We start from the raw sequence: 27,218 nt of genomic DNA, 5'->3' as shown, positions 1-27,218 counted from the left end.
TCATCTCAGATGCCTCTGGTTCAATGAAAGGAAGAAAGGCTGGGCCAACTCTAAGGATTGGCAGGATGCAGAGGATGCTGCGCAGGCCAGAAGAAACACTATTTTCATATGGGCCTTAAAATACACAAGGTCATAATACTAGGGAATTATCTCCTCCAGTGATAGAGAAAAGTTCCAGAAGAAGAGAAGAACACTGATCATCCAGGCCTCCCACCCCTAGTGGACCCCACGTCTCTAGTCCTTACTCTCTTCTCTCCTCTTTCCACTACCACCTGCAGCTCCGCATCTCTTGCTTCAACAGCTCCATTTGTATCTTCCTTTTATAGTGTCATTCCGTGAGAGATTTGTTTAAGGAAATGATTCCCTGCTGAACACAGCGATAACAAAGATGAAAAAAGAATGCATGAATTATCTCTTTACCCCTGTACTGTATGCTTACAGTAGCTTTTATCTGAAACAACCTATCGTGCTCATAGATATTCTCCTGACTGGTTAAAGATATGTTCAAGGACAGCAGCCTCCCCCTGGAAGATTTCCTAGAACTCTTACCCTGGAGAGAACAAGATATTGACTTCTGCCTTTTCTCCTACTGTGTCTTATTTGTTTATTTCTCTATTTTTATGGTAATCCCTTTCTCTTTATAACAATGTTAGTTGTTACCATGCTGTATCTTCTCTTCCTTCTCTCTTAACTGTGGTTACCATTGAACACTTTGGATACTTCACACAAAGATTGTGATTCCTAGTTTCCCTGGAAAAATGAGAAGATTTGGCCATCTTCTCACATATCAATATTAGGCCAGAGGTTAGAGGAGGTTGTCCCCTTGTCCCCTGTAGACAAGGCACATATTCCTGCTCCAAAGATCTCATTGCTTCCTGTGATCTCCCTGAGCTTCTGATGGCATGGTGCCGATAAGTGCATAGAAGCTGACCTGGGTTCAAATTCTACCACTACCACTTACTAGTCGTGTGGCCTTTGACAAGTCATGTACCCTGTCTGTGCCACTGAGTCATTATCTAAAAATGAGAGTCTTAATTCTATCAACTTTGTTCTTGTGAGGATTATGTAAATTAAGGAATACATAGGAGGACTTATAGAAAGGCTTGCCCTAAATAGCAAATGCTCAATAAATATTCGCTCTAATTATTTATCATAGAGCACTGTGGTTTTGTTTACTGGAGTAGAGAAGTATTGTCCACACTCTTGACTCTACTAATGATGAGGAAACCACACAGGGTTTACCTCTGCTCCATTTTCCTCATTTGTTTACCTGGCTCCTGTGGGTTTTGAGGTTATGGTCCCTGCACTAGAGAAAGTACATTTGGCAGTGCCAGTATCAAAATTCACTCATTTTTTTTTCTTTCTTACAGAGTACTTTAGCATTTTGAAAATAACATACTTGGATGCTGGTAGAAGTAAATCACATGGTTATAAACTTTCATTTGCTCCCTTTAGGATGTTTACTAGCAATGACCAAAAAGATAGATGGGTTGAAAGTCAGGTGACTTAATTTGTGTTGTATGAGCTGTATGGTAGACCAGTATTCCCTGATTCTCATGAATCAGACATTGTGGATGCAGCAAGAAATTTGACAATGTTCCTATAAAGCTACCACATCCATGGAAGTTGGCCAGGTGGGAATTGGTTCTTGTGATAAGCAATTAGTGGGGATCTCCTGCATGCTCAGTTCTCTGTGAGGTTTTCTGGGACAGTGGACCCTTGATTCACTGAACTATACCTGAAAATTTGGGGGGAAGGAAGAAGGAGCAATAGGAACAAGACATAGGAGTGGGGAAGTGCGGTGATGTTTGCAGGCAATAAAAAGACTGGCTTGACTAGTGCTATGGATTTGTCATTTTTAAACATTTCTCCAAAGGAATAAAGTCATCTTGTGGGAATAGAAAATATGAGTAAGAGGTCATTATGCTCTTTTCTTGCTAGATGTTTGCTCTGAGAAGAAAGGATAATGTCTTTAAATTTCCCTGCCTGACTTTCTTTGGTCTGGGGACTCTGCAGGCTTACCACTTCCACCTGTTAGGAGAAAGTCGGTGCCTTTGGTTAAGGATTCATGTAGCCTTTGGCTCTTTCCCCCATGAGAAAAAGGTGACTATGTATGATTATGGAGCCATGATCTTCGGCCATGGGACCATTCATAAGATGTTACTAGAAGATGGTCCAGAATTTCTCTGCAGGCTCTCAACTTGGGGCCACTCCTAATCCCTTCCTTACTACCTGTCCTTGGAGACCAGGCTTTGTCTAGATACTGGAGCTTTCTACTTTCAGGCTTATGGATGGATACTGTGCGACATAGCTGATCACCACGTTGTGCATAGAGTGTAAAAGGGAATAAAGCTCCATATTTGAACTTCTCTCTCTCCTGGTATCTTGGAATCTTTGCCTCATTGCAATGAAGAGAGGTTAAGTGTGGTCTGTTCCAGAGAAGGCAATCATATCTAATTTCAGACAGAAATCCAAGCAAACAGAATAGTTGGTGAGTGCTGAGTGATGCAGAAAGGAAAAGAAGAAGAAAGAAACCCTCATGTACCATGAACACTTCATTAGTGATTCACTTTATTCCTCCTGCAAAATTTAGAGCAAGAGTTCATTTGAAAGATGAGAAAACTAAGCTTCAGAGATATTAAATCATGACAGTTAACACTTCTTAGACACTTTACTATGTGCCAGGCACTGTGCTAAGCACTTTGTGTCATCTCATCTAATCACTAACAACCATCAGAAAAAATGCTAGTGTCACATCCAGTTTTTGTATTTGGGGAAACCAGAATATAGGGAGGTGAAGTAACTTGTCGGAGAGACTTTCGCTATGGACTGGCAGAGACAGGATCCGTACTCCATCCTGACTTCAGGGACCTCACCATCGGTGGAGAGACCCTATTTTGCTTGTCTTTTCCCAACATCAACAGGCTTTTTAATGTGGGATGCAGAGTTTGAACTCAAGACTGATCAACACAAAAGCCCATTTGCTTTCCAAGCCTACAAACCCCAGGTGACGGGGGCTGGGATGCTCATCCAATCCTCTCCCCTCCTGGCAATTACCTTAGAAAAGTCAAAAGACCCCTTGAATCTGAAATAAAGTTGCTGAGATGGAGCGTAAAGAAGGAGAGAGAGAGAGAGAGGGAGGGAGGAAGGGAGGAAGAGATGCTATTTTTGACAGAAACAGGCTCTTAAAAGAAAGCAGCATACAATTTGTGTATCAGCAGGAGAAAGCAGTGCTTTGGTGGGCAAATCACAGCCTGCATGCTGCGGCTCTCGCCTAGGCGAAGGCCGTTCATTTCCTGTGCTGTTCATCTCCCTGGATCCATCTCTGCCACCATGCGCTTGCCACCTTCCCCCTCTCTTTCTCTCTAATGTGTTGCTTTGCCGTTTACGAGTTTCTCAGCCAGGCATGATCAAAATGGAACTCTAACAAGAGCAAACGCACGTTTGTCTTTGTGATTTCACCAGGATCCTGCAACATAAGTCAGTACCATGAAGCTCCAGCGTAAACTAGTTCTTCAGGAAGGAGCACTTGGGCTTTGGATGCCACTTGGTGTCTCATGTCCCTGGTGTTTTCCTTGGATGCTTTAAAGAGGTCACCTTAGAAGATGCAGAGGCAGTGATGTGCCTCCATTAGCATAGAGGTGGGGTTGTGAAGAAAAGGAGGGTTTTGGAGTTGGGGTTCATACCTAAGCTTCCTCACTTAAATCACTTTGAGAATACGAGCAGAGTATCATCTCCCTGATTCAGTTTCCTAACCTATGAAAGGGCAGTGATAGCATAGAAATCGAAAGGTGAAAAGATTCATGCTGGAACATCCACAGGACACTGAATGTATTGCCTAGCACACAATAGGTGTGAAATGGACACAGATCTCCCCTTCCCACTCCCACACTTATGGTACAATCAGTCTAAAATTATCTTCTTTGCATTGCTGGAAGGAATCAAGAGTGTATGTAGTTTTGGAGAACATAAAATTCTTGGGGTGTCTTCTTGGTTCAATCTGTTGTGGATAAGAAAGGGAACTATAGACATTGGAAGTACCAATGTCCCTTTTTAGGTACACGGAATGACATGCATGGATGTTATGACCCTGATCCTGGACAGGATGCTTATGCCCCATAAATGTAGATAGTGCAGAATGCAGAAGAGGATTCCCTAGGGAATTCAGGCAGAGCTTTCCTGTGTGGAATCTGTTTTCTTATTTCTGTATTGGCTAGGTAGGTCTATGTGCTATTGTGTGTGTGTGTGTGTGTGTGTGTGTGTGTGTATGCTGGAATTGGATATCAAATGATGGTTATCTCCTGGATAATCATTTCCTCCTCATATTTCTCTCCTTGTACCTTTGAAAAGCCATTCTTGTCTAGTGGTTGAGAAGAATTCCTGGAATTGGGCTACCCAATTTAAAACTCTAGCTCAGGTCATCTTGGGTGTGTTCTGTGACCTTCCTGTGCCTCATTATCACAGTGTTGTTGTCTAAATAAGATAATGCGTATCCAGGTCTTCTCAGGAGTGCCTGGAGTGGCCAATGCTCCATAAATGTTAATAATAAATCTTATCCTTAACACCATTAAAATGCTAAATCAAACCCTTGCCACCTCTCTGCCTGGGCCTTCCTACTGGACCATTCGCCCGTCTCCTAAGAAGTTTCCTGGGTACCCTCTATAACTCATCCCATGTGTCTGCTCTTGAGAAAGCTGCTGTATTGATGCAGCTCCTCACTGGGAAATCTCCAGTCTACACGCACACACACACACACACACACACACACACGCATGCACACATTCTCTCTCAGCCTTCCTCCCTTCCTCTGGCCCTCTCTCCTAACCTCCCTCCCCTTTTTTGTCTCTCTCTCCTTTTATCCCCCATCCCCTCCCTCTCTTCCTTTTGCTCCAGTTCTGAGAATGCAGGCACATCCAGCCTCTTTGCTCAGAGGACTTTGTCTCTGATCAGGCCTGACCTGGGTCACAGAGTTCATGGGGTTACCATGACAACAAGCATCCCTGGCTACCCATCAGGAGGCGAGGACCAATTGAAAGGGACTGTCATTTTCCCTGGGACATACTGTATTTATCCTCAGCAGCAGGCTGTGCACAAGTACTCTGCTATGGGAAGAGAGGCTGTTTCTTGTGAGGGTGGGAGAGAGGGAGAAAAAGAAACATTAGAGTTTTATTTTTTTAACATGTTCTCTGTGGGGGAGGACCACAGATTGTTCTCGGAGAGCGAGACATTTTATTTCTAATACAGCCAATGTGTGCGCGGGGCGGTGAGGGGTGAGGGTGGGGCTCATGTACATTTCTGATGAACACGGTTGGTTTTACAAAGAAGGAAAAATAAGTAATTTGGCTCAAAAGTGACTTTTGGGTAGGTCTAATGGGAGGAGAGGGGTGGAAAATGAACTTTAATGAGTATCCTCTGTGACAGGCACTTTATGCTATTTTACCAAATTGTCAAAGCAACTGCACAGAATTATTATGATTCCAATTTTATGGATAAGAAAACAGAGGCTTATAAAGTTGTCGTTCTTTACTCAGTGAGGACTTCCTGTTGGGCCCTGTACCTGAATTGAGGCTGTTGGACTGGACTCCAGGGATTGTGTTTCTGATACCATTTCCACAGTTCCCTGGAACCTTCCCATCCTATTCACTTTCCCTCTTTCTGAGGGCTTCCTTCTATTCTGCTTCCTCAGATCCCTCGCCCATCCCTCTTCCCTAAACTTTTCTATCCCTCGTTCTCAGAGTGAATTGTTGTCCACCTAGAACAAAACCTCCTGGGGATGTTTCTGGATCCCACCCTGGACCTGCAGAATCAGGTTGTGAGAGGAAATTTGAGGAATTAGAGTCTAGACAGGGGCATTTTGACCCAGCTTCAGGCAATTTTGATACCTGCTGTGAAGTTGGGAGATGGGTCTTTAGAGCAATAGATTGAACACCACCCAGAGTGGCATTTGCTTAATTATTTCCCCATTATTTTCTGGATCAATGTGATTCTCTAAGAGGAGAACTATCCACAACCTTCTGTAGCACTCAGATCTGTCCTAGGTGAGAAAGAGATGTTGAGAGAAGGCCCACATGGCCAACCTGAAGATACAATTGTTTAATGCGTTGAGTGGGTGTGTCTATGTGTGTGTGTGTTGGGGGGACAACTTAGAGACCCTCAAACCCTGAAAGTGAGAGCCCTCTCCTCAAAAACCTTGTAATGTGTCTTCTCAAGTCACAGTCTAAACCTCCCTCCCCCTACTTCTTTTAGCCAGATGTCTACATAGATAGACAAGCAGATCTTGATAGAGAATTTCTAGTGCAGAGTTGTGTGCAGGGAGAAAAGTGTATTCAGTGGGAACACCACTGAGACTAAATTGTTGATGAGCATTTTTAAGTTCATGTTATGTTTAGAAACAACAAAATGAATACAGGTAAGACATCATCAATGCAACTGGAGGTAGGAAAAGTTCATTGGCAGCCTGCATTGTTCTTGCTGCTGTGTTAAGAAGCCTGTTCCCCTCCCCATGATGCCTTCTGTTCCTTCTAGGCATTCCAGGGGTAAATTCAAGGTAGCAGCAATTATTTTGTTGGGAAATAAAGTCCATATCTTGTCTTTTCCTGTCTTGGTCAGTATCAGTTTGCACTAGTCAGATCTTAGGCAACAAATGTCCCAGAAAGTTTCTGAAATAGACTTCTTTCCTGAACTTCCCAGCTTTGACGTGAGGGTTATGACTGGTGATGAGCATGGAGTCCACCACTTCTCCCATCTGTCCTCCTCTTATTAGAACCTTGACCATGTTCATTACCCCCATCAAGATGATGGCAGTGGCCTTCTAAATGACCTCTTTACCTGTGAGCCTCTCCTTTTTCTGATTCACGTTGCAAACCACTGCTGCAGTATTATTTTTGGAAGCCTGTCTGATCATGGCTACTCCCTGTCAATCTCCTCCATGGCCTTCGCACCCAAACGAAAATGCAGAGGCCTTTGAGATCCTTCACCATGCGAACACAGCTAGCCACCCGTATTTCCTAATGTATCTTCTTGCCAACACAGAGATGACTGCTGGTCCTGAACCTGAGCCCCATCTTCCCCGCCTCTGCATTTGCCCTCTCTGTTCCTTCTGCCATTTCTGACTGCTGTCTATCACAGTTCTTCAAGACCCCTCTCAGATGTTACCTCTGCCATGAAACCTTGGCAAGTCCTCCCATTCAAATGTGGATGCTCTTCTTTTTTAGTATTTCTGACTCTCTTAAAATAATGTGTATCTACATAAAGTGGTAAAATAATGGGTATCTACATAATTCTGCTCAGGAACTGGATGCAATTACACATTATCCAGGGGCTGGGTCTGCATTTCTTATAACCACTCCTTGCAGCCTATGTACAGGGCTTTGTGTGGGGAAGAGTTCAGAGGTGAAGCTGTGAAGCTAAGTGATAAGCATAGGGAGAGGGTCTCAGGCCTTCCTAAATGCCCATTACCCATTAGGTTGAAGGAAGAAGCTGTACTGTGCTTCTGTCCCCTTGGCCCATACATCTGCCATGGACGAGACACATGACCCAAGACAAACTTGTCATGATCACAGAGACCAGAGAAGACTCCACATAACCACAGTCACAGTTAAAGACCAGACTTTGACCAATGTCCTGATTAGGGTACAACTCTTAGCAAATCCATTGAAAGCCTGTTAGATGGTTTTATGGAGAATCATTAACTGAGACTTTAACCGAGCCCAATTGGATGTGGATAACTTCTTGGGTTGATAAAACACAGGCCATGCACCCTTACTTAGGAAATTTGAACATGTTGTCTCTCACTGAAGGGAGTATTCATCATAATAAAAGAGACTTTGGTTGATACCAACAGATACATTTAGTTGGCAACAAAAGGGCCTATTGATCATCATTAGTGGATTTACCAATAGCCTTTCCCCAATGACTGGCATTGGCTGCATAGGTCTTTATCCACAACCTGACGGCTTCTGAAACACAACTCAGCCCCCTTGCCCAACCCCAAACATGCATAGACAGCCAACAAACAGCATCTGCTTCCAAGAAACACCACCTGTCCAAATGGAAACCCAACATCCAACCACTTTACTTCATTGGAGTATTTGTTTCCAGAGCAGAAGAGACAAAAAAATCATTCTGTCACTAACACAGTCTTTTAACACTCTGTGGGGACTGAGGCCTGGCTTCTGCCAAGTAGACCTGGCAAGTTTCAGAGGAACATTTGGGCTTTAGATATCAGTTTTCTGATCTTCTGAGGCAGAGCTAGGTGATCTGCTTCGGAACCTGGAGCTTGTTCGGGGCAGCTGGAAGGAAGAACACCTCACAGGTGTGGTGAGGTCGGGCTTTTCAGAGAGCAAGTGGTAGAGAAGGATGCCAGGAAGGTCCTTCTTTGAGACAAGCACAGGAATTAAGCCTGGAGGACATCTGCCCATGGATGGCTGCAATAGCCCTGACTTTTATAGAGTAGAAGTTTGTAACATTATCTGCAGCGTACCGAGGCACATTTCTACAGCATAAACACTTCTAAATACTTTGCAGCTTTGTGAATGACTGAACAGTATTTAAAAAAGCACTCTATGTAATTCAAACTAATTTAAAGACAATATCGATTTCCTCTGCAAGTCACTCTTAAGCATACGTGCCTCCTGTTCAGTGGGTCTAGAATAAGCATGGGCTGCTCCTTTACCTTTCTTCTCTCTTTCCAAAAAAATCTCTGCAAAATAATTGCCTGGATCAGATTGGTGGATGTAGGATTTCTGGAGCAGGAAAATGTGTCTGTGGTATTTGGTTTGTTATGATTTTTTTTTGTTTTTTGTTTTTTGACTACCTCTTGGTGAAATGGTACCATCTGAGGTGAGGAAAAGGTATGACCGAAACCTGGTTGGTTTTGTGTGTGTGTGTGTGAGTGTTCACTTAACCATTCTTTGATGATATGTCCCATGGAACCTCTATGCTATTGATTGTTAAACAATGATCTCTTTTAATGCACAGAAGAGAAGCAGGATCCCATAAAGAGCAGAGGGACTTTCCCGAATCAGAAACTCAAGGTCCTCCTAGAATGGACAATACATTTTCTGTCAGGAGTTATCATGGCCCAATGGCTATCACCAACTTTGCCACTGGAGAAAAATGAGCACTGGGAGGGAACTGGGAACATGTGCCCATCAGTCAGATATCTTGACTTGCCAATTGTTCATCAGTGATCTGTAATTGGAACATGTTCCTTTCCATTTCTCTTTCTCTTGCTCTGTCTCATAATCAATAATTGGCTTATTATGTCTTTTACAGAGACATAAGAAAAAGAATTACATTTTTCTTTATTACATAGTTGAATTATTTTCAGTGTTTATCCCAGAAAGAATCCTTGCACGTGAGAAACCCACAAAAGCTGTGCTTGGTATCTAAAAGTGAGTGTCCATCATCCTCTTTAGCTTTCAGAGTTGTGAGTGGATACTCTGGGCTCCTAAACACTTCTGTGTATCCCTGAGTTGATGGTTATTATTTGGCTCATGTGAATGGGTACAGAGAACCTGGCCCAAGTACAGTTTCCTGTTTTAATGGTGCTGTCCATCAGAAAGCTCAGCACAGCTTGAGAGTAAGGTATGACCATGAACTCTGGAGTCAGATGCCTGGCTTTGAAATCTGGCTCCTACATATTAACTTGGTTGATGGTCAGGTAACTTAAACTGTCCCTCTGTTTGCTCATCTGTAAAATGGGGACAATGATACTGCGTAAAGATGTTACAAGGGTTACATGAGCTAATGCACATTCCACAGCCTGTGGCACTTAGGGGCTTACTCAGTGATGGCTCTTATTATAGTGGAAAGTCTTTTGAGAGCAGAAAACCTAACTTTCAGGTTCAGGTCACTGAATATATTCTGAGTTGTCACCTTGTTTTAAGCACCTGTGTGTTAGAGGGGATAAAGAAGTCATCTACTGTTTTCTTAACTTTAAATACAAGTATTTATATCAAATGATGTCCCTGACTCATAAAACTTATAGTAAAACTGAAGTATTATTAATGTTCTTGTACCTATAAGAACTCACTCTGTATTTTGGGTCTTTATAGGCTGATGTCCTTTAAGTTTTCTTGATAAAAATCTCTTCCTTGACAAACCCTGCCGTTTGAGTCCTCTTTAATCTTTGCCTAAACTTATAAAGAGTTCCTAAAGTTCTTCTAGGGAGAAAAAAATATATATATATGTATATATATAGACAAATATATATTGACATATACCAGGTATATTGACAAATACCAGGTTAATTGGTTTCCCTTATCAAGTCACATTCAATCATGTGTACCCTTCTGCAGATAGCTTTATTGCCCTAATTCAGACAATTATTTAAAATTCTTCAACACATTTGCATTGTTCTCTGAATAAGTACAAAAATGCTTTACAAAAATCTCTCCTATCTCATTCTCCATTTTCAACTTAACATTTTCCCCTCGTTTGCCTGTGTTCTGGGAGCACTGAGCTTCCCTTGGTTTAGCAACTGAGCCATGACTTCTGGTCTTGGAGTCTGTGCAAGCTGTCCTCTCTGCCTGCAGTCCCCACTCCCCCTTTCTCCTAGTGGACTCCTGTTAATGTCAGCTGCTTTGAAAACAGCGTCCTTGAGAAGTCTTCCCAGACTCTACCCATCCTGTGGGCCAGATTGGGCCCTTTTATATGTGGGTGTCTTTAAGATCTTCCCTTTGTATTTATTTTTCTGCAGTTTCAATGGAATCGGCTGTTGATTTCTGTCTACTTAACCTGATGGAGACTCAGTTTTTAACTCTGAGGTTTTCCATAAATTCTGGAAAATTCCTTTTAAATACTGACTCATTTCTACTCTTTCCATTTGGAACTCCCGGCACATTAATTCTCTTTCATGCTTCTTAACTTCTTTGCTGTAATTTCTACTTTTAAAAACTCTCTCTCTGTGATAGTTTGTAGAATTTTTCTCTGATTTTATCCCCAGTACACCAATTTTCTCTTCAGTTTTGCCCAATTTGTTATTTATCCCTTCCACTGGAATTTTCTATCAATTTTTATTTCTATCACTTTTATTCTGCAAATTCTAACTCTATTCTTATCATATATGTCTGATCTTTAATGACAAGTTTTTTTTTTCTTTAAAAATGCCTTTTATGCCTTTAGTTGTACTACTGATTCTTGCACATATAGATTATCACATAACGTATAACTTTGCCCTGCTTAGGGTAGTCACAGAATAAATAACTCATGGTTTTGATTTCTTTTTACCCTTTGACCCTGAAGATTTCCTAACTTGTATTTTATTTATTTTTTTAAACATATTTTTCTAGTTGTAGTTGGATACAATACCTTTATTTTATTTTATTTTTAATGTGATGCTGAGGATCAAACCCAGGGCCTCCGTGAACTAGGTGAGCATGCTACCACTAAGCCACAACCCCAGCCCCTAACTTGTATTTTATCTAGATGTTTTATAGTAAGATTTTTACTATACCACATTGCCGTGGACTAGATGTCCTTTAAGGACCACTTTTATAGATTATCCTAGTGTCTATCATAATTGTCATTAAACATTAAGCAGTAATCATCTCTTTAATGCCTGTCTCCCTAGCACTAATGTAGTTTCATGGGGACTGGGACCAAGTCTGGTTCAAGACTGTAGCTCCAGCTACTATCCCAAGGCCTAGAATAATGCGGGGGCTCCTTATTTCTGAAATGAATGAAATGAAGGTAGAGGAGGTCCTGAAGGTCACATCGAGGGGAATAAGGAACACCTCTGGGTCCTTTTGCATCCTTGGTTAAACTTTCCACTCTTCCTGGAAAGCTATCCTTCCCTCTAATGACTTAATCCCTCCATAATGACTCAATTTCTCATAGGTGACTTCACACTGCTCTTTCAGTTCCCCTCTTCATAGATTTTCCTGTTTGAACTCTTAACCACTGTGGACTAAGGAGAACATCCTCTCTTTACAGATGAGGAAACTCAGGGCTGGAAGATGAAATGTTTTACTTTCTATCAGAATTTCAGTATTGAATCTAGTTCCTCAGACTGCAAGTCTACAGGATTCTTCCTCAACTGTTGGGAATGAATATCAGAGCTCCCTTATGTGAACATAAAATTCTCTTTACTTCTTTACTGAACTACCTGTATCTTGCTGAGGAAACCAATGTCCAGGTAGGCACTTATGCTGTTATTAATTTGGTGCTACTCATTAGGTGCTATTTGAATTTCCATGGCCAGAATCGTAAGACACAAACTACTTGACTTTTCATTTGGACAATGTGTTTGTTTCTTCCCAGACAAATATTACAAACCATCTCCCGTCAGAAAATCCAGGTTGCTGGAGAGCCCTGTTCAGGGCCTAGCTGGATGCAGGGGTGTCTGGGAACTGATGGAGTGTCACATATCACATGACAAAAGCACAGGGTTCATGGGCAGTCGACACACTGGAGGGGTGAGGTGAGGCGAGGGGAGGAACACATGGGCAGTGACAGTCATAGCAAGCTGAGGCCCCCAGGTCAATTTCCAACCTCAGGGCTGAAGATCTTAGGTGGCTGGAATCTTCCAGGCCCACAGGTGTTGAAGGAGAGCTGACTTGACAGCTTGCACTGTGCATTGGAGCCATGTGGCAGACACAGAAGCCTCATTCCTGAGATAGGGAGGGAGAGGGAGTACGAAGGAAGCAGATCTTGGCTACTTACCTCAGGGCGGACCCCTTGGGTGTCGCAATGCCATAGCCTTTGGAATCCAAGTTACCTCCCACTTTCATGGTGTCGCAGGGTTTCCGCTGCTCAATGTACTCATTCATGGTGGACTCCAGGAGGTAGGCGTATTTGCCCTTGGACTTCCTCACTCGGATCATCCCTTCCTCCGTGGTCCGCACAAAAACGGACGGTTCTGCTGACTTCATGTACGTCCACATCTTCTCGAACACGGCAATTTTAGACCTCTGGCAGGAGACAGGAACAAAACCAGAATTAGGTGCTGGCTGTGCTTGGAGCGGGGGTCGGCACACATATTCATGAAGAACTGAGTGCGGTTTGATCACACATTCATGAGCCAGATTAGCTCTGGAAGAAACAAATTATGAGTGATTGCAAAATAAGAGGTACTAATTAGTACCAGTAGGTTCCAAAGTACAAATATCTTACAAATACAGGATGAACAGAGTAGCTCAGAATCTTTTAATTACTTTGGAGTAATTATATTTCTCTTAAATATGGGGAGAGTTGAGCAACTGGGTCCCTTTCTGGCTTTTAAAGACACTATAGAGCCCATCTGTTGTTGAGGAAGGCCACATTTATACTGCCCAGAAGTAGCAGAGTGAAAATCAGTGCGATCTGGGTTTTTCAGTGCTGTCTTCTAATAACGAAATCAAGTTCGAGTTATTCCATATTGCATGACCTGCCCTCAGAATGTAAATTGTTTCTTGATAAAGCAATTAGTTTGGGGCCCATTTACCTTTCAAAAGGCTCCTAATCTAGACAAACTGCTTTCCTCATCTCCTCTAACTCTCCTTGGACCTCCTCTCCTTTGGGGTTTTGCTTGGAATGTTTACTCCACTTGGTATCTGGTTCTGTCCTACTGCATCCTTCTCCTCATTTCATAGACCAGAGTAAATCCTATGTATTTGGAGACCATCTCAGCTCCAAGGAAACTAGTTCTTAACCACTGGTGGGTACCAGTGTCACATACAGAGATTGCAAAAGTGCAGGTCCCCATCCTTAACAGGAAAATCAAAAGTCCAGCAGATGGTCCTGATCTGCATGGCCTGTGTGGCTCCCACTTTGAAATACAGTATCATGAGGGCCGATGTTCCTATAGGACACACTGTCTGAGTCTCTCACTGCATGCCAGGCTGGACTGTCGGACTGCAAGTCATTTCTTCCTGTGCATAGGTCTCAAACATATAGAAACTATCTGAGAAAAGGGAAGTCTTCTTTGCTAGGGCCTTTCTGAGAATTTCATGAGCACCTTGCACATTGTCAGAATCCAGGATCCAGAACCACAGGTCAATCCTTTCATCTCACATGTTATTTCTAAAGAGTGTTCTTTTCCCAAAGGGTAGATGCATTTTAGGGATATTTTTGAAAATGTTTTGTGAATGGACAAGGGTTAAATACCTAGAAGGGAAAACTATCTTTTTTAAAGACATTTACTACTAGAGTCATACAACCCACAGAATTAAGTGGTTAAAACAGATTGTATACTTATTTATTATGAAATCATCAATATGCATGCAATATCTCATTTTTCTGTGCACAAGTATCAGGTTTATTTCCTTGTTATCAATCAACATCAAGTGCTAGCAAGATATTGATATACAATTGACACTTGAGCCAAGTGATCTATAAAGATATTTAGGGCTCAGAAAAATTCTAGGTCGTGAGGAAAACATACTGGAAATAGTTACTGAGAATTGGAGAAAGGCATTTGGTACTGTGAGTTTTAATTTTAATAGTCATCATTAGATAAACTAGATCATTTGTTTCATAATAAAGTTCACCATTTGGAAAGGACTCTGACTGGGTATGAAGAGCTCTGGGCTGTAGTTTTGTTCTATTTCTAAGTCCTGGTTTGCTCTATGGGAAATCCCTCCTCTTTATACCCTTTCCCCTCTACTTCCTCTATAAGTTTGGGCATAATAATATTTAAGTCCCTTGCTAAATTGAAATATCTGACTCTTTACATGAAACTATATCATTCAAGCAACAATGTCATTACAAGAAAGAAGAAAAAAGGGAGAAGAGGGGGGGAGGAATCCAAGGTGAGGGGGCAAATACCCAGGATGAATCACAGCATCGCCAATGTATTTAATATTCTTTCCTGAGAAATAGCGAAATGTATAAATTCAGCTGTGACCAGATTTGCAGATGATCTTCCAGGCATAAAACCAACAAAACACACAGCAGGGCAATTGCAAGATGCAATTTGACCCGACAGGATGGACACAGCAGGGATCTGGGCTGCTGACAGGCAGAGCTGAGGAGCCCTCTGGGCAACAGTATGTAGAAAATTAATATGTCCTCTCAGCCTCACCCCAGTGCCTCAAACGCTAAGGCTATGCTCACAGGCACTCAGAGCAGACTATCAGGAAAATCTAATCTCCAGGAATGCAAAGGTAGCATGACTGGCAGGGAAGATTGGAAGCACACTCGGGGTATTTGTTCTTGGATCTCTCCTATCATCCGCAGCTCCCACGGCCCTTCACACATCTTAATTAAACTGTCGATGGAGGATTAAGTGACTCTGGGTTGGGGCTGCCAAGAAGTGCTGGGCTGCCGTGGGTACTAAAAGCCAGATTCTGCAGACAGGGGGGTGGCAGAATTCTTGTCTCGCTGTTCGCTCCCTCTGCCTTGTGGAGGTGGTAGGTGATCTTGTCTCCTTCCTACCAAAGTCTTGGTGGGATAAAAGATAAGAGTCATAGAGATGGAAGGGCTCCTGAGACATACTTTAGCTATGCTCTCCTCCTATGGGTAAAGAAACTGAGACCCAGGATGTGACAACTAACCGACAGATGCCACGCAGCTTATTAGTGGCAGAGTCGGGAGTGAGAACCCTGGTCTCCTGATGGCACATGTTGGTCTTTCCACAGCAAGCAGGTGCCTGGCCTCATCTGGGAATTTTTATCTTCCTAGCTGCAGGACCCTAGGCAAGTAGCATAACCTTTCTGAACCTCGGTGTTCCTCCTCTGACAATGGCGCTAACATTCCCCACTGCAGTGTTGCCAAGGAGATCACATGACAAAACCCAGAAGATGATGACCCAGTGCCTGGCACAAAGTAGGGATTCTGTAAGTGGGGTGAGTTCTGCTCACAATTAGGCCTTTTATAAAAAAAATATTTATTTATTTATTTATTTTTTACAGACGTTCAGGTCTTACTTTGGGGTAGGGATGCTTGAACCATGGTTTTTCGGGCACCAGCTTCCTTTCCTGAACACATGATAGTCATTGATAGGATTCAAAGAATTCTTTGACACAGAGCCCAGATGTGACCTCAGAACTCCTCTCCACATAGAACCTCAGACGACCACTATCAAAGCTAGCACATGAGTTACAACCTAGTTCCACCAGCATAGTCCTCATCGTTAGTTAGGGCACAGAACTTAGAAAATAGGTGCTTTCTTGGTTTCAGATTCCTGTGAGCAAAAAGTAGTGATAAATTAATTGGCATCATTATTAATAAAGAACTTTGAAGTCCAATGTCCCAGCTGGGCTTTCATTATCCGAGACGAGACTGTTTTCTTCTCTGGTTCTCAGTTTCCCAAAATGTGAAATAAATACCAGGGTTAGGCTAGATTTGTTCATGGGCCCATCTGACAAAAGGAGTGATCTTTTTAAGAACTTACGTTAGTTAATAACAACATCGTGTTGGGACAGTGTGGTTCAGTAGCGAGTATACTTGGGTTGGAATGGGGAAACTCAGATTTGGTACCCACTCCTGGCACTTGCATTATGACTTCCCTGAATTTTGTTTTCTTCTCTAGAAGTGGGCTCTATAATCCCTGTTCTGCTTTAGATCACCGGTGAAACAATTGAGACCATGCGCCTGAAAGTGCTTTGGGGACTTGAGATGTACTATGTATATTATGGAGACATCAGTATTATTAAGTATATTGGGTGGCCCACTACTGCATTGTGGGTTGGGGTATAGAATTGTCTTTATGGACAAACATGAGGTATAACTTCCATTGCAGGCTAAAAATGTCAGAGAATTGTACTGAGATTACAAGTGTTTTTTCTACTAACTGGGAGGGTAAACTGAGTAAGTTCAGCTTGTCTCCAAAATGACAAGCTCTGGCCATGAAACTATTCAGACACCTTCTTGCTCCAATATGCTGAACATCGGTGATTTTAGCCTTGGATCTGGGCTCAGTGATGGTTAAGGCTTTGGTCCCTTTCCTGCCTGCCATGCAGAACACAAAACCCATGACCAAGACACTGCAGCTCATCACCCAGTGGGCTACTTGAGTCTGCAGTTTACTCCATGAAGTTGCAATGAGAACCTGGCAAATTTGCACAGGATCCCTACCTTCTTGCCTGAAGTAGTACAAGAGTTTGCTCTCTGTGTTCCTGCTGCTACTTATTAGCTGTGTGACCTCAAGAAATGATTTTCACTTCTCTGAGCTTCAGACAAAATGGGTATGGCAATCCTTAACTTAGCTCTAATGAGAAGGTCAAATGAGGTAATTTGTCTAGGGTGTGTTTTTACAGGACCTGCTTCACAGTAAATGTTAAGTAAGTGGTATTTATGATTATTTTTATTCAATTAATATATCATAGCTTAATATCCTGCTTGCTCAACTTTTGGGATGCACATGTCCAAAGTCCAGATTTTCATGCTTCTGGGCATTTGTTCAAGTCATTCCCTTTGCCTGGGATGTCCTTGTTCCACTCACATCCACCCTGATTTTTGATGTCTAGAAGTACTTTCAGGTCCACCTGTGTGACTCCTGTCCCTGCCCCTTCTTCAGGATGGCTCCCAAATGTTTGCACATCCTTGAAGCTCTAACGGTAAACGGAACTATCACTCGTTGTTCTTTGATTTCCCTTGTGTTTGTGATGCCTTATCTCTTTTAATCCCACGAGGGCTCTTTGAAGTAGACCTGACTACCCTCATATTCTAGATGAATGGAAATGGTGTCAAAGAGGCCGAGTGTGTGGGAAAAGTCACAAATGGAGTCAGTTCTGGGCTTCCATCTGACTGGCTCTGAATGTTGTGCTCCTGAGCTCTCTGCTCCTCTGCCCTTGTTCACTCCTCAGTCAAAAGTCCTCTCTGCTCCCCTTCACATTGGCATAGGACCTGCTTCACTTGCCTCTCTCTCCTGGCAATATTTAATAGATCACCTATTCCAGTTATTTTTTTCCAATATAGCATCTTCTTATTTATCAAGTCCACAAACATTTACTAACTCCCACTGTGAGACAGGAATACAAAGAGCAGCCGCTCCAAACCTTGTCCACAAACCTCTCTGATTACTAACTAGACTGTAAGGTCCTTGTGGGAGTGTGGAGGGGATTGTATTTGATGTCACTTGTACCCCTCAGAGAGCAGACTGGTGTGGGGAAAGGGCCTAAATCAATGCAGGAGTTTCAAAGCGTCTCTAAATGTAGAAATAGTGATTTATCTGTAAGAAGCTGAGAAATGTCCTGAGTTTTCCCAGCTCCTACCTAGTTAAGTGATTACCCTGGCAATCTGTAATCCTGTGCTTTTTAACAAGAAGGAAATGTTCATGACAATGATGCTTCCCTTTGGTAAAACTGCCTCCGGACATGGGATATCCTTACCCTGAAGAATTCCTTAGTAGATCCTGCTTCCAGGGTCCCGTAAGCAATTTCTGTCTGCTTTGCTAGGTCCTCTGCACTCTCAATGGGAGACACCATCCTCTCCACGGTCAGGAAGGCAGCCAAGTTGGCTGTGTATGAGGAGATGATGATCAAGGTGAAGAACCACCAGACGCCACCAACGATGCGGCCGGACAGGGACCTGCAGGCCAAAGGGAAGAGGTGTCGGAAGCATGAACATCGATCGCAGAAGGCTTCATGGAGGGGCTGAAGTGAGCTAGCCTGAGCCCCATCAGCAGAGCCGTTAAACCCTGCTGTACCCTTCTCTGTCAGCAAGATGTGAGAATTCAAATGTCAGACAGATTCCACATTTCGTTCCTCATCACAGATAAGGAGTTGTGGGGTTGTTGCCTGTCATGGGTGATGAAGTTCCCAGGCACATATTCACACTCACTTTACATGCGCATAGACATCAAGAGACAAGTCAATAAAAACACAGATATGTCAACACTTGCCACAGAAGTCACAAACACGTACACACATCGTTTTGAATGCAGTTACATATACACCAGAAGTTTGCGCACGCTCACATGAAGGTCAATGCATTTATACACATGATACACACATTTGACTGATCCAGAAATGTTGGCCTGACAGCCTTCTCATTATTGGTCTGACAGCTTTCTCATTATTGTCCTCTTGCTGGCAAAGGTCACCCAAATGATGGCCCAGAAAGAAGGGAAGAATGAGAATAATCATACTCCAGCCACCGTGGGGAATATCATCATCGGGTGTAGGTGTAATTCTCTGTATCTGTGTCCCACCCCCTGCACCACTCCCCACACTGCCAGAGAAAGAATTTGGTGGAAGTCAAAAGATAAACAAGGCAAATACAATAATCACACATGAGGAAAAAAAGTTTATCCTTGAACTATTCCTCTGTTACACTCAAAACAATGAAGAGAAACGTGACCTTTCCAAGAGTCCACAGGGATCTCTCTGATTTGACCAGTGTGTTTCCAAGTCCAGGGCTTCCCAAACATGCAACCAGATGATCTGGATGTTGCATGGGTGGTTTTTATGTGGTGGGCAGACACAGCATCCATCCATACAGAATTCAGTGATACAGTAATTTACATTTCTTTTCTCTTCCCATCTTGCTCAAGGAAGTCTCACCCTAGGGCTACTGTATGTTTAAGCCTCTGTAACATGTGCTGCGACAGCCTGAAGCTGTCAGTGCTTAACTAAAATTCATCGTTTAACTTCAGAGATTACCCATCCAACCCATGGGTTTTACAGATAAAGAAGCTCAGAAGCCTCATGTCACACTAAGCTCAGGAAAAGTACCCAGGCCTGCGGGACCACTCTCTAGGTTCACACTGCTTGCAAAACCCTGGTTGACTCCTTCTGTGTTATTCCCACATCCTTCTGTACTTCAATTTGTCTCCATTTCTTGGAGTTTCATTTTCTCTGTAGACATACAGTGGTGTTCACGCCAAGAAATCCAACAAATATGTTTTGTTGCTTGCTAAGTAGAAAAGATCACTCCTAGATGCCCCACATTAAGAGGGAAATAGAGGGGAAACTTGTTCAAAGGAATGAGACCAGCAGAGTGGAGCAAAACTGTGATGTAGAGAAGTTCTGCAGGAAGAGACCTGTAACCAGAAGAAAAGAGAGGAAGAGGCCTGTTCCCTGAAGGGTCTGTGTGAGGCTTGTGTTATCGGACCTGATTTAGGAGCATCAGGCAGGAGTCCCAGGAAAGCCAACACTAACTAAATATAAAGAAGATGCTTTTGATGGGTAGGGTGGTGTGACATTGAGATGGCTGTTTTGGGAGTGAGAGGGAACTTTTCTGATCTGAAGGTATCCAAGTAAATGGTGAGCCATTTACTGAGATGTTTTATTGTTGGGAACTCTTGGTTCCCCAGGGTACCAAGTTCTGGGGACATAATTCTAAGGAAGACAGAAGAGGGGTCAAGTGTCATATGGTCAGGGATTAGCTGCTTCCACCATTCACATTTCCTGTCTCTGAGATTCCGTGATTTGAAATCATAAGTAGGTAGACCAGAATGCACAGCTTCCACGAAACAGGACAGCAAGGTAGATAGAAGCAGGGTGATCTTAAGAAAAATATTACATCATGTTGACTCCCTGCTTAAAACCCATGAAAGTCTTCTCTCAACACTTGGAATAAAATTCAAACTCTTTGGGAGCTGGCAATGCCATCCAGCAAGACTCTTTCTATACTCTGGTTGTCCTGGTCTTTATTTGGTCCCTCATGTTCAAAGGCTCCCACCCTTAGCATATTCTGCTCTTGTCCCTGGCTACTGCAACAACCCAATGCACTTTTCAGACCCCACACGAATAATCACATTTTTAGCATTCAAATATAAGTTTCAACCCACATAGCTCTTGAAGCAGTTGAAATCTGACATCTGATCGTTTGACCTTCTGTGCGCTCCTAGACCTTAAGTTCTACAAGAGCGAAGAAACCCTTTAGTTCTTTTGTGCAGTGTTGTATCTCTGGGGCCCGGCACAGAGTAGACCCTCAATAACAAATGAACACATGAACCCCGTCTCTTTCATTGCCAGGCATCTCCATTCACATAGGAGTGCAGAGACTGGGAAGAGCTGTCAGAGTCAAGAGAATGAAAAGCTGCTTACGCTCTGGGTGGCTGCAGTGCCTCAAGCTAAGTGTTTGGGACGGGTGCTTTCTTTTCCAACAGGGTTGAGCTCAGAGACCCAGCTAAGCCTTCCCACATTCCAGAACACCTAGTGAAGCTCAAAAACTTCCCCGCAAAGTGTCAGGCCTAAGTTTCTTACTTCCATGTTCTAATTTAATGAATATTTATCTTCTGGGTGTTGCGAGCAGCAGAACATTGCTTGGTATTCCCCACATCCTTACTTTCTTAATAAAGGTACCAAAGAAAGATTCTGCTGCTTGTCAGTCAGCGAGGGTCACCTGTGGAACAGCTGAAGGGTTGGGGGAAGAGGTTCTTGAAAACAGGACATATGTTTGAGGCTTTGTCTGCATCTGATCCGCAAGATGGAAGCTTGACCTTGAGGCTTCCTCCTCACCTTCAGTTCAGATCTGGTGCAGGTGAAGTTGGGTCTTGGTCCAAGAATGCTCTGTTTTCCCAGCACCGCACTAGAGGTAGAGAGTTGGAGTCACCAGTGACCGGGACTGGGAAGGAGAACCTTTGTTCTTTCACTGGCCAGACCCATAACCTTGGCAAATTGCCTGCTCAGCTGGGGCCTCCATCTTCCTGCTCAGAATAATGGACAATGCTCCTATAATGGGTGAGAATTTTCTCATGGTGAGAAATCAAAACTTTCAAAACTAGAAGACACTTAGTCCATCCTTTTCCTTTAACAGAGACAAGCTTTTGGACTTAAAATGGTACAGGAGAAAGGACTTCGGAATAGGAGACATTATTTTTATGATGATCATTACTCTCCCCGGGAACCACAGGGGAAAGCAACGCTTTTCTTAGAAGGGAAGGAACAGCTGTGATCTGAAGCCCTTGGAGTCTGCCTAGTCACCTGAATTTTATTTGTCTCATAACTTGGCATAGCTCTTCCTGAAGCTCTCTAGATGACTGAGAGTCCCTCCTGTTCCTCCAGAATCGGTGCTAACTTACGGCTCCTTGGACCCATTATCTTACTCCAACCCCATTTATGGCCCCGTGAAGTGGATGAAAAAGGAGTGTATACCCCATCTGACAGATGAGAGAACTGTGGTTCAGAGGCTGAAATGACTTGCCAGGGTCCACAGTGGTCACACAGTGGCAGAACAGGCCCTGGAAAGCAGGGTTCCTACTCCTCGTCCAGCACTCCTGTTACCACAGAACCTTACCTTCTTCACCAAATGCAGACTCCTTCTGTGGATGGGCATGGACTTCCTCACCTGTGACTCCCCCATGATGCTGGATTTCAGCAACACTGGTTTCTTTAAAACTCAGTGGAACCCTTGGTTAGCAGCCTGACCACCACTACCTCCAGAGAATGGAGAACCTGCTTGTATTTGCCTTCCATTGCTATGTAACAAATTACCACTAATGCTCGAATGCTGTGGGTCAAAGATCTGCTCTAGGGAGCTTAGGTTGTCTGCTCAGGGCCTCACAAAATTGAGACCAAGGTGTTGGCTGGGGCCCTGGTTCTCATCTGGGACTGGGGATTCCCTTTGGCTCACTGTTTGCAGGATTCATCTCCTTGTGATTATAGGATTACAGTCACCATTTCTTTGCTGGTGGTCAGACAGGGCTACTTTCAGGTTCCAGAGGCTGCCTGTAGTCCTTATCCTCTAACCTCTTCCATTTTGCAGGCTGTGGTGTGTTAAATCCCTGTATTCTCAGGATTACTCTGATTTTCACTAGCTGGAGATCACTCCCTGCTTTAAAAAGGTTCAGCTGATTGGGCCAGGCCCACCTGGATAATCTCTACATTTTAAAGTCAACCGTCTTACGATTTTAGTTACATTTATCAAATATCTTCACAGCAAGAAGATATGGATCTTTAGGATTGCGAGTGCCATGTTATTTTTTTCATTAATTTCATAAGCATTTCTTGCATGGCAGGCAGACACTGTTGGTCACTGGGGAGAGAAAAGTGGATATAACATGGTCTTTCCAATGAGTTCACAGCCCGATGGAGAAGATGGGAAGGCAGTGTAGCCCAGTGATTCAAAACATAGGCTTTGGGTCCAGACACCCTGGATTCTCTGTCAAGTGCTTAACTTGATATCTGGCACATAGTAAGTACTCATAGGCCACCATGACCATCTTGTTTAAATATCAAGGTCCATATTCCTGTACTATCTTAATTATGTGACAAATAAGAGAACAGCATCAAAGGTGCACAGAAAGTTTGCTAAGTGTGGGCTGGCAGAGGTCAGGGGAAATTATCAAAAGGAGAGATTGTGCTAGGCTTTGAAGTATATGTAGGAGATGAACAAGCAGGAGAGGAGCAGGACTGAGACAAGGCAGAGTACACAGAGAGGGAGAGGAGGAAGCGGTTGAGATCCCACCTCCTCTGTGAACGTCCCAACCTTTGCCAGTAGAGCCCTGAGCTGCCCCTTCTGTGACCATGTTTCCACCCTCCCTGTTCTGCTACAGTACTAACCCCTTGGCTGTATTTACAATACCAATCCCAGGGCTGTAATTACCCACTGAAGATGTTGCTGTGATTGTTACTTGTGGTATTTATTGGTGCACAGTGATGATGATGCATTGAGCTAAAGCAGAGCTCGCCCTGAAAAGGGCGGGCTGGCTGAAGAGGTAAAGAGATCCACGTGGCCATCCCTGGGAGCAGGGACCAAGGGAGAGGAAAGATGCTTTAATGCCAGTTGGTGCCTGCTGGGCCAGCCGAGTCTGAAACGGTCTGGGAGTCAGATGGCAGCAAGGTCTCTCTGCTAGCAGACGATCTTTCTTCCTTTCATTAACAGAGCACTAAATGTATCATTAAGTGGGTTATGTGATGCTAATGGAAAGCAGTGAGGACGAGAGTGGACAAATCTCTGGGTTCCATCAGGCATTGCTCCTGCTGGTCATTGATTAGGATTCACTGCATGTCTTTCAATGGATATTTCCAATCCTGCAGCTCTTTTGTTCTAGACTAGAATTCAGCAACTTGAAGTCCAAGTGGCAGATATTTTGGGCTCTGTTGCCCGACTCATCTGTGTAGCGTGAAGTCAGCCACCGACAAAAATGTAAAAATACATATGATGGCTGTGTTCCAGTGACACTGATGACAAAAGCAGGTGGCAGGCTGGGTTTGGCCTGCAGGTCACACTTGGTTGACCTCTACTCTCCATCCCTACTGTAAATATTACAGACCTTAGATCTAAGTTAACATGCAACTGTCATCAAAAATATAAATATATTTTATCATCCATCTGGTTATTAGCTCTTCCACATCAACACCCAGGTACCACATTTCAATGACTCATTTGACAATTACTTTTGTACAATCCTTAGGGAGGAAACAGAGAACACTGGTCAGGAGAAAGCGCTCAGGGGTCACACAAAGCAGATGGAGACCCTGGCTTGTTTCCTATTGGTATGATTTTGAGCAAGTCAGTCAAGATCTTGGGGTTTACTTATGTACAGCATGGATTAATGGTAGCATTCATCATAAAGGGATTCTTCTTTTTTTTTTGATATCAGGAATTGAACCCAGAGGTGCTTAACCACTCAGCCATTTTTTTTGTATTTAGAGACAAAGTCTCTAAATAACCCTCAGTCATTTTTTGTATTTTATTTAGGGACAGGGTCTCTCTGAGTTTCTTAAGGTCTCTCTAAAATGCTGAGGCTGACTTTGAACTTGTGATCCTTCAGCCTCAGCGCCGCCCCCCCCCCCCCCCAGCCCCTGGGATTAAAGGCATGTGCCACTACCCCTGGCTCTTAAAGGTATTCTTAAGAATTAAAAAATGCCTAGCACAGGGTAAATACTTCTGGCTGGAGGTATATGGGGAGCAGCAGCCATGGTGGAGGATGTGGGGAGCAGATACTATGGTCAGGGGCCTTCGGGAGAGCACACCTGGGGCTGAGTGGAAAGTTATTAAACAGCGATCCACTTTTGATCCTGGCAACCTCCTCTCCAGGACACCTCTGACAAGGAGTTGGATCGGGTCCTTCTTCTTTATTTCAAAAGCATGTCCTATCATCCCCAAGAGGAAGGGGACAGAAGGGACACCTCCTGTGTGCTTTCATTCAGCTGAGCTCAAGAGGTCACTGAGTACAACCTATTTCCCTTTGTCATCTACTTCAAATGGCTATTTTTAAAAAGTAATGGAAACAGGAGCAAGAAGGCACAGGCTCAGATGGCCTGCCTCTAAATTACCAGGAGAAAAGGTCCATCTTGCCTAATTACTGAGCTGAGCTATGTTGAGAGAGAGGCTCACATGGTATTGGGCATCCAGAATCCTAGACCAGGGTAATTAGCTCTGGCCAAATGCAACAATTCCACTGACAAGACCACTTCATCCAAGACGCTGGATCTGGGGAGCCAATCATCCCATTTGTCACTAGCTGCAAATCACGCGGCACTTCCCCTGGCAGAGCGGGAGTGATTCATTTTAATTGCCCCAGCTGCTGGTCACTGTGTTCCAGCACTCCAACTGGGCAGGGCCCTGGACACTGGGGGTGAGTCCCAGGGGTGGGAAGTGGGGTTAGACAACAAGTCTAAGGAAGGCCCAGTGCTCTGTAAGCTAGGTTACTGTTGCAGCTATGTAGAGCTATGTATACTTGTAGAGCTATGTTTTAATGAGGGATGGTCTTCTGTCCCTATCATTTACCAATCAGGTCAGTTGTGGAAAGGCAGTGTGGCCACAGTTTGCAAAAAAATGGCTACGTATTTGTTCGTTCGTTCCTTCCTTCCTTCTTTCATTCATTCTTTGTTTGGTTCACTCTCCAAGCCTTGATTTCCACACCTGAGAAAGAGACATAATGAATCCCGTCCAATGACTTTCAAGAATTCAATCAGTCACATCTCACACATCTCACACATCACTCAAATCTCACACTTAACACAGACCCAGCAGGGCTCAAGATGTCACTTGCAAGGATGATGGTGATGGCAATCTCTTGGGGAAACAGTTCTTTGTTTCCCTGCCCTACTCTTGGCTGGGTCTTCTCCTGCCTACTGGGTTGGTCATTCTTAGGTTCCTTTGCTGGCTCCTTCTTTCTGCTTAATCCTGAGCTATTGTTTCCAGAGTTCAAGCCTCCGTCCTCTTGCCATCGCTCTTTATCATCTTGTCCTAGAGATCTCCTCTAGTCCCATGGCCTTTCTACATAGAGACTCACGATTCCCACATTTCAGTCTCCAACCCCACTCTCTGTTCTCTCTATGCCTGTATGTAACTTGCTTGATACATTAAATCTGAAATATCCAAAGCAAAATTCTCAAGGAACTCCCACCAAAAAACTCCAAATTAATACAGATAAACATATTCTTCTCCATCTTTGTCTCAGGAGAGGATGTCATTGTCCTTTCTGCTGTTCAAACCAAACATCACAGTGCCATTTCTGACTTGTCTCTCACCCTCACATCCAGTCCATCCAAATCAGTCATGTCCCACTCTTCTCTTCACAGGTGTCCTTTAGATACTTGATTCCAGCTGCTTCTTTGGTCCTTGTAACTTCCATGTCCACATAATAGCCAGAGGGATCTTTTAAAACTATAAACAGGATCATATTGCTTTCTGCTTCCACTTAAAATCTGTCACGATTACAAAATAAAATCGAAGTGTTCTACCAAGTCCTATGAGACACTTCCTGATCTGGCCCACCTCTAATCTCATCTTCTACCAGGTATTCCTCCATCGCTATGTTCCAGCCTCCTTGGTCGCTTACAGTTCCTAGAACACCTCAAGGTCTTTGCAATTGTTTCTTCTGCCTAGGATTCACTTGCACGGAATTTTTCCAAACCTGCTTCTGTCTACCCTTCTCTTCAGGTTTCTATTCAAATTTGATCTCCTTATATATACTCTTCTTAAGTATTTGTGTTAGTCAGTTTTTCATTACTGTGTGACTAAAAGTTCTGACCAGAAAAATTGTTGAGGTGGAAAAGTTTACTTGAGGGCTTGTGGCTTCAAAGGTCTCAGTCCATAGACAACCAGCTTCATTCCTTGGGGCTTGAGGTGACGCTGGACATCATGGTGGAAGAGTGTGGTGGAGGGAAGTGGCTCACATGATGATTAGGAAGCAGAGAGAGACTCCACTCACCAGATACAAAATATATACCCCCAAGGCACGACCCAGTGACCCACCTCCTCCAGTCACACCCTACACACCTTCAGTTACCATTCAGTTAATCCCATCAGGAGATTAATTCACTGATTGGGTTGAGACTCTCATAACCCAATCATTTCTCCTCTAAACCTTGAATTGTCTTACACATGAGCTTTTGGGGGACACCTCACATTCAAACCATAACAGTATTATTGCTTCAACTACCCATCTCTCTGTC

General features: G+C 43.5%; 1 protein-coding gene across 2 annotated transcripts in view; it reads right to left on the bottom strand.

Annotated features, from left to right (window-relative positions):
- The window catches only part of Gria1 (glutamate ionotropic receptor AMPA type subunit 1), a 311,817-nt gene that overhangs the window by 28,207 nt on the left and 256,392 nt on the right, over nt 1–27,218 (bottom strand). For both annotated transcript variants that reach the window (XM_047555789.1, XM_047555788.1), the window contains exons 12-13: nt 18,255–18,453; nt 12,667–12,914 (exon numbers count right to left, since the gene is read on the bottom strand). In XM_047555789.1, coding sequence (XP_047411745.1) covers nt 12,667–12,914; nt 18,255–18,453 — 447 coding nt within the window. The remainder of the gene's footprint in view (nt 1–12,666; nt 12,915–18,254; nt 18,454–27,218) is intronic.

This window comes from Sciurus carolinensis, chromosome 6 (genome assembly GCF_902686445.1).
Source record: "Sciurus carolinensis chromosome 6, mSciCar1.2, whole genome shotgun sequence".
NCBI lineage: Eukaryota > Metazoa > Chordata > Mammalia > Rodentia > Sciuridae > Sciurus > Sciurus carolinensis.
This window is presented reverse-complemented; position numbering and strand designations above follow the sequence as displayed.